At 43.8% G+C, this 16,829-nt stretch overlaps 2 protein-coding genes across 2 annotated transcripts in view; one reads left to right on the forward strand and one right to left on the reverse strand.

The window, feature by feature from the left end:
* T265_12005 (hypothetical protein) overlaps nt 1–2,750 on the forward strand; it is a gene marked incomplete at both ends in the record, with an annotated part of 23,070 nt that extends 20,320 nt beyond the window's left edge. The window contains 2 exons of the mRNA XM_009178883.1: nt 1,413–1,709; nt 2,607–2,750. Coding sequence (XP_009177147.1) covers nt 1,413–1,709; nt 2,607–2,750 — 441 coding nt within the window. The remainder of the gene's footprint in view (nt 1–1,412; nt 1,710–2,606) is intronic.
* A 3,546-nt stretch (nt 2,751–6,296) lies between these two features.
* On the reverse strand, nt 6,297–13,766 carry T265_15658 (hypothetical protein; the record flags this gene model as incomplete). Its single annotated transcript, XM_009178884.1, has 4 exons — nt 6,297–6,403; nt 6,719–6,795; nt 12,752–12,855; nt 13,688–13,766. Coding segments are annotated over 4 exons (366 nt in total), but the record flags the coding sequence as incomplete, so codon positions are not given.
* Between the last annotated feature and the right edge of the window lie 3,063 nt (nt 13,767–16,829).

Here is a 16,829-nt window from a genome sequence, read left to right on the forward strand (position 1 = left end):
CCCTCACCCACTCTTTTTCTCTTCTTTTCACCCTAGGGCTTTTAGTATAATTATATGTATATATATATATAGACAAACCTTATGGTTGTACGGCAGTGAAGCATCAGTACCAACACTGATGTTGCTGTCTTTGATGATGATGATGATGATTCTTTCACCATATCTCCCAAACAATGATACAAGGTGGAGCCCAGTACATAGAAGCTCTACTGTTCTGTTGAGCTAACTTTACTGGAGTCATTCCATTCGATCGCATGGTGCAGCTAACTACATCAATCTTTTTTGAAATATTCTGTTGAACAGATTAAGGATCAGTTTTCGGGACCGGCCAGCGGAAGTCATCGGCGCATTGCTCAGCTGTAACACCCTTTCTGTGCCTAGCTGTCGTGCCACTCAAAGGAAGCACGAGGGCTGGGATACTCCCAGGTTGCCCAAGCCTAGACAGGGGAAGTTGAGAAGTGGAGGTCGGGTTCGAACCACGAACCTTCCGGTCAGTAAATCCGCTCTCTAACCATTGAACCATCTTCTCATCGGCGTGTGTACAGCTGTTTTGTCCAGTGGAATTCTGGGACAGCAGAAGTGCTGTGGGCAACCTCTTGCTGATCCAGACCTGATCAAACAATCACTGGTACCTTTTAATCCCCCCGTTTTCATTAAGGTCTTATGGTGGTTTGCACTAATTCCCCGCATTTCCACTTTCACTTCTCAACTATTCACTTCTCAGTTGTTTGGTAGGTTTGACGGCTAAGGTATTGTCGATAAATTACTTTTTTTATTCACTGAATTCAAACTACACTAAATGCGTAGCATGGTTCAAAACTTCAAGATATATGCTGATAACATCGGCCCTCCGCGGATCGCTGTTCTCAAAGCATGGTTTCTCACATCGCGTACCAAATCCTGGCGTGTGCTGAGCTATGCTGTCGGTGGTACGATCCCTGTGTCTTCACAACCAAACTTCGGCCACTCACTACAACTTGTAAATCGTTGAAGGAATTACACTTCATGATAGTGTCTTATTCTCCATATATGTATTTTACCCAATATCTACATACCTACTGGTGAGCTCCATTCTTTTACGTCCATAAGTTTTTTTCCTCAGATTGTTTGGAGTATTTTGTATATGTGGCTTATGCTCACACGTTTTGAAGATTACTCAACTTATCAAACAAACAGTGGCCATCAGTGTCTTATCATATATGTATTTTACCCAATATCTACATACCTACTGGTGAGCTCCATTCTTTTACGTCCATAAGTTTTTTTCCTCAGATTGTTTGGAGTATTTTGTATATGTGGCTTATGCTCACACGTTTTGAAGATTACTCAACTTATCAAACAAACAGTGGCCATCCATACGACGTGAGCCACCAACACTTCTGATAACAAATCTATGATTTTCTCTCTTCTAGGTAAGACCCATGCGATCGGCCGTCATCGAATTTTATAAACTAGCCAGTGCTTCTACCCCAGTCTGCACACAAAACGTGAATTCCACTTCCGACACAGCACTGCTTGAGCGATTCTTCGTCGAATTGGACAATCTGAATAGCTTATCCGGGCGTGCACCGGTTTATGCAACCACCTCCTATCGGGAACGTCTTTCTCTCCTAGTTTGCTGTCTGTTTGACCGACTCGCCTGCATTGTCTTATACGCCGCAGGTGCAACAAGTCAAACACATCCAGTTTTGTGGAATACTCTCTATACTGTAAGTTATGCGCCTAGTTCGAACACTATGTTTTTCGTTCTTGTTGCATTAAACTGTTTGGAAGATGAGTACTCAGCACTCGAACGGTAGTGAAGCGTCGGTGTTGAACACTGAGGTCATGCTGTCGATGATGATGATCATGATGACTCGAATGCCTTCGCGCTTGTTCTTGTTCTGTGACCCGCGAGTTGGAAAAAATTATTAAAGCTCATTATGCAAGCACGTATCACGATTTCCAAACGGTCACTGTAGCTCCTTTATTCTCTCGACCTCACAAAATAATTTGTTTAGGTGGTTCGTAAGACAGCTCTGACGAAGCCTTTGTATGAACAGATAGAGGCGTGGTGGAACCATACAGCTTATAGACGCTTATATAGAAGAGATGGGTGTAATCGGGAGGCTGTTTCCTCTAATCCGCCAAACGTGGCCAAGGAGGATGTAAACATTGGCACACCAAGTTAATTTTCACGGGAGAGTTAACTGAATCATAGCTGAATCTCTCGTTTATCAAAGCAAACCGGTGTGCAAATGAGTATACTTCGAGGATTTGTAAACACACCAAGTTAATTTTTACGGGAGAGTTAACTGAATCATAACTGAATCTCTCGTTTATCAAAGCAAACTGGTGTGCAAATGAGTATACTTCGAGGATTTGCGTTCAAGTGGAACATAAGGTTGATGGAAACTCGGGGACTGCGCCTACCTGCTCAAGAAGGGGAAACCGGACGTGGGCTGTCGAAGAGGTTCCAGTAACCGTGTGTTCAAGGGCCTAAGAGGCTTCCTCTTAGTGAATTATTCAAATATTAATGCTGGAAACTTAATATTTAATAAAGACCAGAGTCTAGATCGCTTCTTCTACCCAGTCCTTTCATTCGGCTTGCTCATTTTGAACCGTAGCCGGTGAGCTTAAACCCTTCATCAGTTCCTGAGGCATTAATATGCCTGCCTGTCGTGAAACTTCATCGGGTTGCTGAGACAGATGATCTTCCACTGACACCATTCAAAGACGGTGACGAGTCTCTGTGTTCCGGCTTGGTCTAGTTACTTGAACTTATTTGGAAACAACAAAAACTTCCAGACTATTGGGGCTAGTCAGTCATCGTACCTTTATTCAAAAAGGTACTTCAAACAACTGTTTCAACCATGGAGGTATAAACCTCTCATCTGTTGTAACACGGCTGCTAGCTTACGCAACTCTACGACGCCTAACCTCGGCACGCAAGACGCAAGTTTGAGAGCATGAGTCAAGCTTTCGACTAGGTAGAGACTGCACTTATCATATCTACATTACGTCCAATGCTTGAGCAGCAGCATGTATACCGCCGGCCAGCAACAAACAGGAATACTCTGGAATGCTTCTTCAATACACCTCATACCCCCCACACACACTCTAACACATCCGACCGTGTTAAGCTTTACAACAAGCTGTTCAAAAGTTTTCCCACAACTAGTGGAGTTCACCAAGGCGCTCCCATTTCATCATTCTTTTCAGTTTTGTCAGCGAGTACACAGTACAAGGGACCGGAAATGTAGACATGGAAATTGCACTAGGAGAAATATTAGTAGACGAGGATTACGGGGACAACATCGTCACATCGCCAGTTCGTACAATCTACTCCAACTAGAATGTATACAGTGGTCCGTTGTTTCGGCATGTGTTTTTCACTTTAAAGCGCAAAGTCTCGCTTTAGGATATCCCGTCTCCTTGTAGCCCTTTGAAACTTCAAAGTGACGAGCCGCCAGAATCGTGCATCTGACTTTGATTTGTTTTCTCATATGGCCTCACAAATTCTCAAGTGTTTTCCAACGATGCCCGATATCAGCAGCTCCGATGTTGGATCTGTGCTCGTCTGGAGACATACAAACATCGCTTAGGTGACATGGTTGCTGATTTTCTCATGTACGAGGATACTTTTAAACACCAACTGTTCTGAGAATTCAACTTTAGTCGACCAGCGCACTGTACTTATGTCAGGGTCCGCTAAACGTTGTTTTGAACACTGGACGCCATTGGTCAAAAATCGACCTAAACCCCGTCATTAAATAAAGAACACGCAATTAATCAAGTGTTGTTTTAAAGTAGCCTGATGCAGAAAGGCTCCTGTAAAACTAGAAGCACTGTTCTACAAATGTGGCAATCGGAAGTGACATGGTTTTTTGGAAATTTTTGCACCGGTTTGGTGATCGTTAAACCCGGTCGCTGTGGCTTCTGCTGACAGAACCAAGGTTAGCCGTAGCATGAGGAAGGACCTGCATTTCGCTACAACGAATAGATAAAGCCTACGGGGAACTAAACACTTTGAATCTGCAGCACGACCGAGCACTGATAGAGCATAAACAACCACACCCCGATTTCAGGTGGTTTGCAAGGGCAGGTGAAAAAACGAATAATTCACCCAATTTTACCATGTACATGTTTGTAACCACTTACCCAAAGTAAAAACACCATCACTAAGGAGAATAATGCACCAATTTTACCATGTACATGTTTGTAACCACTTACCCAAAGTAAAAACACCATCACTAAGGATAACACCTCTACATCGTTTCTCATTTTCAGGAGACAAACGCTCGGTCTGTTGAGGCATGGGCCGAATTTTGGCTGGCAGGCTCCGCTTGATAGTGGAGCAGAGGCGATTTCTACTTACGCGTCCTTGTTATTGTGTGCACATGGTTTCCCTATTTTTGTATTAAAAACGATTATATTATCCATGTCAACAGTGTCTCTTTTTCAAAGTATTGTGAATATACTTCTTCCACGATGTTTCGATATGATGGACTATACGTCTGACTCATAGACTTATCGTGACGCGGATATTTTGACTCAGATAGAGAGACTTGGCCATTAGACTCCCTAAAACTGTTGGCTAAGTCCTGATTTTCTCCTCTTTATGGGTGGCGCACTGGTTTATGAATACTTCCATCTGAAAAGTATACAAACGGATAGTGAGGTACAAGCACCCTACTCTCTTGATGCGAGAATTATTAGTCAAAGGCTGGATTTTTCGGAAGAAGAGAACCCAGTTGGTGGTGAGACTGACTACCTTTACCAGATGTCCACGGAATGCTGTGAAAAGCCCCCCTTCCCCTACCTCACTCAGTACTCGGAAAACCTATGCGTTTGTGTCACAACAATCTGCAATTAAATGTAAATGAGGCCAAGTTCATGAGGTATCCGGAGGAATGTACATGTTAGCACTCGGAAAACCTATGCGTTTGTGTCACAACAATCTGCAATTAAATGTAAATGAGGCCAAGTTCATGAGGTATCCGGAGGAATGTACATGTTTTGAACACAATCCCAACAGTATACACATGTGACTTCATCAGTTATGAAGTGTGCTTCTGCATCATGTGCATGGTTTCCGTGCGTGACCGTTGCTCTAGCTTTCAACCCCTGATTTTGTTCCTTGCGTCCAAACATTGTTGGTACCGGAGCTGAAAAAGGAAACAGAGTAGTCGGATTCTTTATGGTCAAGCTGTCCCACCAGACGGATCAAAAACGCTACAGATGTAAAAGCACTAATCTAGAATGTTGCTTATTCCAACTGCCTTTTGTCTGTTGATGGCCCGGCAAGACTGGTAAAATTTTTCGGTACTTTGTGAACAACCCTGACTCAAGGTTGATCACCGGATACGTGTTAACTAGACGCACCGCCACGGCGACCGAACTTAATTAACTCTCCTATCCCTGTTCTCGGTCTGAAAGACATACTCTGGTATCTTTTCTCATACTTGCTCCATCGTTTGCCCAGTATATTTTGTTGTACAACAATAGAAAAGCGACGTGGACGGACAATATGTCCTCAACACTGAAGGCCATTATCGAAGTAGTAAACAAAGGCCGAAAGTATGTCGTTGTGGACTTTTGATATAGCCTTCGATCTGGGCTAATGGTAGTGATTTTAACTACTGGCTCTTCAATGTGACCTAGCTTCAATATCTCGCAGAGTCCATCCGGGTAGTTGTTTTCTTAGAATGTCTTATCTATTCACTTTCACTCTCATTCTGGTTCACTCCGAACAAACCTTTCCTGCCATATCGCTTAGCCAAGATGCTGGATTGAGTTCCTATTTTAGGGATTCGAAGATATTGGGATTCGTTAGCTGTCGCGTTCATGTGCTTTTTTCCATAGTGTGTTATCTGAATAAGTCCACGATTCTTTCGCCTCCTCTTCTATTGTACTCAGATCTGCATTGTTTTAAATCTCGACCTATTGCAAGTATGTCGTCAGTGTATCACCTTTGAAGTTCTACTCGTTTGTATGGGGCGGTTTCCAGCACTTGTGTTTTTTACCCAAAGATGGCTCACCGTGAAATTAAGATGCTTCAAGTGGAGAAGTGTTCTAGATGTATTATGAAACGTGAGACTTTGCACTTCTACCCTCCATTCTGATCACTTTTATTGAGGTATGTTTGACGAACACCGGAACGCCTTATCACTTCTATCTTCTGCTCAGTTCTTATTTTCTGTAGCCGGAAACCCAAATCAGTGAAACAGATTGATGCAAATCGTCTAGATACCTGTTGTATAAAAAAGAAGTGTGTCACAAGCTTAGCGGTTTAAGTATCTTATGGGAACTTACCTCGCACGCTGCCTTGATAGCTTCACATAATGCTGTAGCGTCCGGTTCCCGCTTTAGAACGTGGCAGGCGAATGTACCGGTGACGGATTGCTGAATCAGGCCGCATAGCCTGGGAAACGGCAGATGAAAGTTCACTTTAAAATGGAAGTATAGTAAAACCGTCAGTGGTAGCAAGGTTAATGGGCTACTGTTAGCTTAAGCCTGAAAGAACAGGCCAAGGTGGACCTCCACAGGAGAAGGGAGTTTGTCCTTTCTTCAGAGGTCTCAGTTAACCGAATTTTCTGTCGTGTACTTTCCAGATGGATGGTCTCTTCCATGATGGGTTGCTGTAGTGGCGATGCGAATGAATAAGCTCGAGTCTAACGACTAAATTTCAATCATCTGAACTTATTCTAGCTTTCTTGTGCACAGGTATAGTACTAACCTTGCGTCCGTCTTGAAAATTGAACAGAAAGATAGAAATCGAATTCGACACTCGATGGTTGGTCCTCGTTTCAGTGTCTAGAAAAATGGAACAGACATGCGAATTTTACTTCCTTGCATAGACCTGCGTAAGTATTAGTATTTTTTATACTTTTTTGTAGTCAGTGAATCTGAGTTGAAGTTATTTGAAGTTAGTCTTACTTCCATGAGAGCTGCCGCTTTTCTGTGGTGGCCATTAATTATCCGACCATCTAAAAACCTCATTACAAAGCATACATGGTAAATTAGCCCCAATTTTTCTGCAATGGTATCTGTGGCGATGCCAACCTTCTGTAAGCCTGCAGTGTACTGTTGTTTTACTAATATTAATCACTCCGTGCGTTTTCACGTGGGCTTCATTCTGAACCGCCACTAATGACCTTGGTTTTCCGTGCGGCCTCGAAGACAAGCGAAATCACGAGAGGTTTCATGTGTGTCTAATTTACCAATTATTTGCTAATGCTTGGCCTTCATTCGTAGAAAACCAACTGTGCTAAACTATTTTGCCATGTCCGAAGTGGATGCGTGCCTCGGGATTCCGTAGCTGGGGCGGATCAGCACGATGTGGTAGAATTATTTGATTCTCGCCCTGCTCTTTCCTCTAGGTCATCAAACGAACGAGTAGTTTTCGGTTCACCTAACTACACCCTAATTTGAAGCAAAGTCAATAAGATCCATACCCAAGATATTCTAGTACAGTGATGAAAGTTTCGTTACTGCACCATGTTTTGATGAGTGCTGCTGTGCACGTGTTTTAAAATCAATTATCTGTGGAGTCCACCTGAGAAAACAACGTTGATATAGCGGGATGATGTGTCACTAGTACTTTGGATAACCGTTTAACTTGACAGCCACTAAGTAAATCTGGGTTACGACGAGAAGAGCAAGTAGTCCATTTTGAGAGCCAGAAATTGCTTTCTTTCTAACGCTGAAGGGACCGCTTTAATTACGGATATCGCAGTTTTAAAATGGCCTCTGATGAGAGTAAAGCCCCTCGTTTGTGGCAATCTCTGGTTGGATTTGTCGGATATGATCGATGTAGGTGGGATAATTGCATCAGATGTTGTAACTCAAAGCATGTTCGTTATCTGAATGTGTTATACTGTCAGCAGTTCGTGTTTGGTTTTATGGGAGCAACATTGTGTTTAGCGACGTGTGGATAGCTTTCCCTCTTAGTCCATTCTTGTAGCCCGAGAAGTAACACTGCTGGTAGAAGTTCTTACCTGTTGGTGCACCAGCATAACCAACAGAACCAGTTTCCGTGTCTTCGGACCGACCACATCTGTGACAGACAACGCATTTCCCGGGTAATCATACTTGTTATTTTGGTGACTAATCACTTGCCCATTCGTATTATGGATGCTGTACTAGTCTATACGCTGTATGCCTATAGCGCATTCCGACCCTATAACGGCTTTAGGATATTGTTTTTCACTAAAAGCTCCATGGATCGCCCGTCTACTCCTGCCGCCTTCATTGGCTTCTTGGTACTTCCGATCCGAAAATCGGCAGTGTAGAATTCAGTCCTAATGCGTCCAGTGTTGCAGACGTCTTATAACTTCATTCGCTCTCTTGTGACAAGACTTCCCTACAGTAACTGGGCATCTACTTGTTCCCTGTGATCTAGCAAGTTTTGTCGAAACAAAAACTCACTTCCTCTTGCAATCGGCTTCCTAACCTCTGGTCTATGACAAATCAGCTTGAAAATAGTAAGACTGAGCATTAGTCAGAAATAGACAGTTAACCGTGAGCAGCGTCCGATTTGTCGATTGTGCATAGTCAATCTCTCTTGTGCAAGACTTCCCTACAGTAACTGGGCATCTACTTGTTCCCTGTGATCTAGCAAGTTTTGTCGAAACAAAAACTCACTTCCTCTTGCAATCGGCTTCCTAACCTCTGGTCTATGACAAATCAGCTTGAAAATAGTAAGACTGAGCATTAGTCAGAAATAGACAGTTAACCGTGAGCAGCGTCCGATTTGTCGATTGTGCATAGTCAATTGTCCACAGAATTCCACCACTAGTTGAATAGTCATACTGCAATCGTGTCAGCCGTCGACAGTAGGTGTACTTCAACAAGTTTCGTGCGGTCTTTTGGACTGTCGAATGTATGAAACTGAATGCCCACTTCCGAGTAAGTACACTTCAACAGTACCACAGTTTGTTCTCTTCGTGAGTCGAAAAGCTCTTTCTGAGGGTGTCCGCGTATTGTAATAAATAATTGATGCGAAGTTTTCCAAGCACAACTATCTTGATAGCCGCAGATAAAGACACAAGTATGGAGTGGAAAAAACTCAGGTACGCCACTTTTCAAATGGTACTTCCAAACCAGAGAACTTCTACGCAACAGCGTCGTAAGTGTTACCAATAATCGTTGACGAACCGCGACGAATAGGCTCACTTGTAGTATCTGCTTTGAATGATAGGCTTCTTAAAGGTCGGTGACCTGACTTGATGACCGTGACGCATCAAAAAATAGGACGATCGTTGTAAATCCAGTAATTAGGTTTGGGAATATTACGCTCAGGCACCGCGGAAAACTGAATTTCAGTTGCGACATGCAGGCGCACACCTGTCGCTGCCAGAATAAACCATGTTCTAAGTGCCCTTCGTCATCAACGGTTGACTGATTATGTTACTCGTGAGTAGTATGGTTCTAGCTACACTTTTTGCACAACCTATCATCCACCGCGATCAAAATGGCAGTTCTGCTGGTTCAGCCAATTTATCCTAGCAAATCCAATGGGCTCAGGATAACTTCAGTGGTAAATTCTCGTAAACATATTTATTTCTTGTCTGTCTTTACCAAAAGGATATACCCTTGAGGACTACGTCGCCTCAGATTGTTATCCCATCGAACCGGTTGATGGTTCGAAATTCGGCTCACACATGGCGGGTGGCATCCGAACCTTGAAGTTTATCACTGACGCACCCACTCTTGAGAAACCGGCCAATTGGAATTCCGTAAAATGATCATCTAGCATAGATTCATCAAGAGAAGCAGTTGGCTTTGAGTTTCGTACTGAATGCCCTGTTAAAATTTACGCACCAGCAAATAAGTCAGAAAAAAAGATTCCCTTTTCAACCAATTAATGAAACCCAAGAAACACTCAAACGAACAATACAGATGCATCCTGTTTGCCGTTCGCCCTCATCACGCAGCACAGCAACAATATGTACTGGGCGAATGGCACCGGTGTCCCCCGAACGATGATTTTTTCACAAAATATCCACCCCAAGAAGATCCTCCATATAGAGATCAAGCAAACCAACAATTGGCGATCATTCCACTGGAGTGAGCTGTGTGAGGCACATTGTCAGAACTACTCGCACTTAATAGTCGCTGCTCGAACTTCCCAACGCTTTCGCTGTTGAAAGACCAGTTAGTCATTATGAAAAGCTAGTTAAAGCTGCACCCTCTTTTTTCCTTTTAGACCAACTGCTTTTATGTTTTTGTTTGTGACAGAAGGCTGAACAGAATACTGGTCAGCATTAGTGTACCGTTGGTTGATTACTTGAACAAGCTGGTGGGTCTTTGGGCGCGAAAAGGGCCGTGCGCCGACCGGGATTCGAACCCGGGTCGCAACCGTGGGAGGGTTGCATGATACCCCTACACCATCGGCGCACAGCGAGCTGGCTGCGTACAGTATATGCGTAGTAAAAGAAACCGCAGCAGCGAAACGATCGACCGTAAAAACTGTGAAATATATACCGACTGAGAGACCCTGAAAAATGGGAGATGGATTGACCTATCCGCAAAAATGCGATCAACGGGACATCGGGTCATTAATGGGATACGTAAATTATAGTTTCCAATGTTTGGAGGTGGAAGGGACTTCCGGAGAAATGGAGGGAGAGGTTGATCGGGTATCTGAAATAGCGGTGAAGTAAGTTGGGGAAGGCATAATCTGCCTTTTGATCAGCAAATCACTGATAGTGGTGCACACTCCGGTGTGACCTGAACTCCGGGAATTCTTGATGTATACCTATTGGATTGCTAGCACTGGGCTAGCGGAGCTGTAATAATCTAGAACAGTAATCTAATGCTTCCGAAATCGGGACATAGCACATCATCTAAAAGATGTTAGGTGTAAGGTTGCCGGTCTGTTCTTTTATTAGTTGTAATTTGTACTGGTCAGCATCGTTCAAATTCTTGTGTGGACTGTCACTTAGATGCGTCCGCGCGTTGGGCAGTTGACCCATTTTTCTCATTTCTCAGTCAAGTCTATTTTTGTCCAGCTCGTCCATATTATCACGGACTATTTTTAAGTCCGGGGCAGGTCACACACGAGTAGCCTGTTCCTCTCCTCCTCATTAACAATACCAGCGTGGACATTAATGTGCTGTCTTTGATGATGATGGTGATGCCCCCGCAAACGGCCTCATAAGAAACACAATGAACTGCTGGACTCCGGCTGTGTAAACTAGAATAACAGTAGCGTTAGTAGCTTTTGCGTCAGCATCAAATTCACTTTAAAAATATCATGCAGTGACACTCGAAAGCAGCGCTCTCAGATCAGGCTGGCACTCCTTTTTGCGAGCGCAATCGCCTGGAGCACCGTGAAGCCATTCACCAACATTCTTCTCAGCGTAAGTGTAGGCAAATATTGGGCGGCTTGTTACAACGCAGCTCAGCTTCGTTATATTTACTAGCTAATTTCACTACGATGATCCATGGAAAGTCCAGTGCATGGCCAGGATTTATTTTTCTGATCTCCCAGGAATGAAACTGTCCGCAAGTGAACGGAACCGTTTTTTGTTTAAACATTCATAAAGAAATGACTTAGAAAACAATGTCTCTAGTCATTCCCACATCAGTCAGTAAGTCTGGATTCTTCACGAGGATTTTGACTGACATTGTTCTTGATGGGAGAGGTGCTTAACTGGTCGACACCGCTCACACCCTTATTGCAGTTCACAGTAAGTCCGAAGAACACGTAAGTACGGACACGGGTGTATTGAGTACACGCAGCCAAACTGGTCCGCTTTCGTGGCAGGTAAGCAAAACAACTGAGTCACATATCCAGTCAACCCACAGCGCTCATGCGAGCCAACGAATCGGACACGCATCCAATCAGCCACTCAAGTCACATGTCAGATCGATGGTGGAACGACGAACGGACACGCACACGCACAAACTCTGACACACCGAAGCAGCTACTACAATCCTCATACGAATTCCGCCGGATAGTTGTTTTTCGATCTTTCTTGTTTTCCGCTCAGTAATTGATACCTTTGTTGCAAAGCTTATTGTCGTTCATTCGTGGTTGACTGAAATTTGCCCTCCAGTCCCTTGTTCACCCTACCACTAATCTTGTGTGTGGTATAAACCGGCAACAAGTCAACTGGTACTCCACTCTCTCGCATAAGCGGCCAATCAAAAGATGTCAGCGCTCAGTGATTTAAATCAATATATATGTGATGCAGTTATAGAGTAGAAATCCTGACATATCACCATATAATCTAAACTAAATATTCGACGGTAATTCAAATGGGTAGTCGAAGAAAAGCCTTGCACTCAAACAGGATTCCGTGCAACCTTCGAAACGTGATTGGACTTACCAACAGTCCCACATCAGTGGCGCCCTAGCTCTCCAACAACGAAGCTTTTCGGATTTTAGTGGCCTTGGCTTGAACGTTAGAAGTCTGGCGTGTCCAGTAGCAATGGTATGCCGAAAATATTAAGCAGCTAAATCTTACACCAGGAAACAGGTTAGGCTATTTTTCGCATTCTTTGTGAACACCTTGGGTATATGTTACGACTGTCACCTTCGTTCGCAAGTTGCACAGTCAGCGGTCTTTCATCACAAACGATTGGGCCGCCTTTGCACTGAAACCCCGGGGGCAGTATTTCGGTTTGTTATGCACTCCTTTGAACCGAGGTAAAAGCAAATAACCAATTCACCGTAGTTCAATCTAAACTTCTAGAACGTTCGTTGCTATGGCAACAAGAGCAGGCAAAAAAACGGTTCCCATAAACAACCAGTAAAACTTACGATTTGCAAACAAGATGGCTGAATATGCACCTCGGCTTGACTCCATTGTGACATAGGCAATCGACTGAGACCTATCTCAACCGCTTTATTCACTTGGTCCACTCCTAGGGGAGTAAATACAATTAGATGAGCTGAAATTTTTGGGAATGCTTTTTCTTACATACACAAGGCATATAATTCATTAGAGATAGGATCATACTAAACTACCACCTGTGTTAAAGACAGAACTATTATAACAGAACAACACTCTGCTTGGAGGTGTTATGTTTTGTGTCCAGCCTCTCGCCACTATGAGGCATATATTGTCCGCCTTATCAGCGACGCGATTCAGAATGCGGTCCTGAAACACTCTGTTGGAGGTGTTATGTTTTGTGTCCAGCCTCTCGCCACTATGAGGCATATATTGTCCGCCTTATCAGCGACGCGATTCAGAATGCGGTCCTGTGCGGCTGTGGACTATTGATTATCTCAAAAGTTTACTGGCTAATTATTGTTCTCATCCCATTGGATGACTCTGGATCATTCGTTTGTGTCAGCCTGCCTCCCCTCCTCCTAAACACGGAAATAAAAGACTCGATCTGGTAGATTCTTAAACTCGCCTGACAGTCTTATTTACGGTACTATCACACCGAGCTGTGAGTTCCCTTTATCTAAGTATCACGCAGAACCATCCACAGAAATCTCTAACTAATATTACCTGATAGTACTGATCCTCCGGTTGCCGTGAAAAACGCTGAATCAGCTGAGATGGAACTCATATAGTCGCAGTTTCTGTTCTTCAACGGCATAAGGGGTCAAAACTGAGGCAACAGTCATACACCAGCATTCTGTTCTCATCATTTGAATTTTTTCATGGCGATCCCAGTATTAAGAATCATGTTATATCATCCATACAAAAACATGACTGACTGGAAGCATCATCAGTGTTCCACATACCCGTAGCTTTATCGACCTCAATGGAACCGCCGTAGAAGCATTGGAAAACCTTACAGTTCGACTGGTCAGTGTGGATCATTTCTAGGGACCCTGAAAAAAGACGGAATTACCAGAAAGTTCACTGTAATACCTTGCTTACAGAAATGATATCTTCACGTACGATCTCAACTCCGATTGGGAACAATGAATAAACCGTCCATATATATAAATGACGGATAACAATGCTGCTGCCTTATCAATCACCAGGCGCTTCCTAAATTTTAGGAAGTACCCATTACACAGTACTATCCCTTCAGAAGAACTGTTGAAGAGACCTCAAACTGCTTTTTCTTCTGAGCTATTGGTTTTCGGCCCGAAAACCAAGCTAGGATTAAATATCTGGACACTCCATTGCGGCATTAAGCTTGAAGTCTGATTATCGTATGTATTTGCTGGAACTCCTCCCACCAAAAGTTAGTACCTGTAAATTCTAAACAATCCAGTCTTCCGCCATACGATAAGCTTCTTCTCGCATAAACTCTCTGATACACCACTGAGAGGCATTCTGCTTTATTTTCAGGTGGAGGCCTCTCCTTGTATCAGCCATCTTTCTGTGAGCCCCACAGCATTTGTTCCACTGCTTTTTGGTGCTTTTCGTCTGTAATTGCTTCAATGACTTCAATAACTTTGGTTACTTGCTTGCTTGCTTGTTATCAATCCTTGACTGTTTTGCTCCGGCTCGGCCTTCCATCTGGCCAGTCGTCCGAAGCATGTGTGTGCGCTGTTGGTTACTGACCCTACATCCCCATACGAGTTAGTGTCCCGTCCGCTGGACCTACTGTGACTTGTCTTGACGTGGTATCCATGTTATCGCACGCCGAATCAGAATCACGATACCGGCCTGGGAAGAGAATAGTTCAGTTCACACGACCGAACCGTGTGAACCGCTCACCGCCAACTGGCGTTAGCACTTTGACGCTGTGCTGTACCGATCAGTGACAGAATAACTCACCTGTAGACGTCATGAGCATAGACAACTGGTTGTTTTGCTTAACCTCGCTTAATTCTGTGTGTAAACGTTCGAACCGTTTTTCCCTTTGATATTCAGGATCGTCACGAATGACTGAAAGCTCCTTATCAGGTGCCTCAACATTGGCCTTTTCGATTAGGAATCAACATTTCCGTATAAAGGTCATCATTAATCTCAACATACTGTTATAGCATAGGCTGAACAAATGATGTGAGTGGCATTATACTGTGGGATCTCAATGAGCAGAACTTGGTCCATTTGACTTTAACCCACAACAGTTCACCCAACAGATCAAGGCTCTCAGCATTCCATTTCTGTTTTTGTTTATACTGGGTTCAATCCAGCATCTTCTGTTGGACTGTTAGAGGACGTTGCTAGAGTGCGTAATCCCGGTTCGCACTTTTAATTCTCTCTCTGTATGTCCATCCTCACAGCCAGAGTTGTAGGAACTAGTGAAATCCTCTATGGACTGTTAGAGGACGTTGCTAGATTGCGTAATCCCGGTTCGCATTTTTAATTGTTTCTCTGTATGTCCATCCTCACAGTCAGAGTTGTAGGAACTAGTGAAATCCTCTATGGTACTTCTGAACGGGTTTAGATGTTCGAAATCTTTTGAGCGAATGTCCTCGCGAAACGTCATCCGGATGTTGGACAGTTTGGTGAGGAATATTCAAGATCCTTGTGTTTTGGAGGTCGTGTGTGATTAACGATTTGTTATTCCCAGATGTAATTGGAAAACTGAATCTTGGTGAATAAATTACCAGGCAGATTTGTCACTTCTCTATTGCGTTGGTTAACCAAAACACTTCAGGCTACTTCAAGCTTGCAACCAGACCTCTGATTCGAACATTCCTGTTGAGGACCCTAGTCATCTGGGTTTCAGCATGCTGACAAAACCCTAGCAAAAAGACTCAACAGCTACGCCAATAAACGTGGTCCCATACTCTGACCGTCGGTTGGTGACGCCAGTCTGGACACCTCATTTTCTGCATACAGTAGGATCAATAAACTTGACTATGCTTCTGCTGACAAAGTTGAATTACAGGAACATTACCAGGGATATCTACTAGCTCCTTGTTCGAGGCATGAATACCTTTCTCTTTTCAGACGGGATAATGCAGATACGACCGGCGTGCACTGATAGGGCAACTGTAACACGTTCGCCTCCAAACTCCGGGTGGCCCAGGATGGACACGTGCTTAAGCTCCAAACATGCTGATGCTGTCACATAGATGTTTGAAGCTAAGCTTGAAACTATGTGACGTGCTTTCTATTCAAACAAGCCGAAAACGGGTTTATGAACCAAGCACCACACGCATTGAAATAAAACCACATGAAAGAAGCACTTGTTTAAGCAAGTGTTAGAGAACCCAAATATGGATTACTCGAAGATTTCTGTTTCTGCGGATCAGCAGAATAGCATCATCAATCAAGAGGCGAGTAGCCTTATTCTGATCTCAGAGGGAAATTTGCAGTCAGATGCTTGTCGTTTCGCTCCAAAAAATGTATCTAATCATGCCATCTTGCGGTGTTGTCAGTGGGCTTCTTACAGTGAAAATGCTGCTCACTATACAGCGGACACATTAAACGAAACTGTCCGACATTCCTGTCACGGAAGTGACCTATATATGTATCAAGAAAGAAGTGACAGGCACTAAAAGAACGGTACGACCAGTCAAAAAACTGGTCAATGTACTGTTATGCGTGTCCTGCCACTTGAGTGTGTCCGTGTTGTGTCAATGTGCGTCGCATGCACGTGTGTTATGCCGTGTACATAACGACCTTGGGATTGAACTGTCCTGCCGCGTGTATCTGCCTTTGTTTGGTGAACTAGGCCGGACCAAACAGCAGAACACTATCAGACCTGTGAACGCAAACCTGAATAGCCGTCGCTTACGCGCACAGCACCTCCGTGCAGTATATGCACGTTGTCGAGGATGACCCGGTGATACATAGCTAGTGCATGGATTAAGATAGCTTAATCGCGCTCCACTTCGTCTAATTCCGTCATTTTTCCTGGAGCGGCGTTGATCCGGTGATTAAGATAGATCGCGCTCCACTTCGTCTAATTCCGTCATTTTTCCTGGAGCGGCGTTGATCCGGCCTCTCAATTGTCTGCTGGTTTGCCTGCCA

Source organism: Opisthorchis viverrini, assembly GCF_000715545.1.
Source record: "Opisthorchis viverrini unplaced genomic scaffold opera_v5_697, whole genome shotgun sequence".
Classification (NCBI taxonomy): domain Eukaryota; kingdom Metazoa; phylum Platyhelminthes; class Trematoda; order Opisthorchiida; family Opisthorchiidae; genus Opisthorchis; species Opisthorchis viverrini.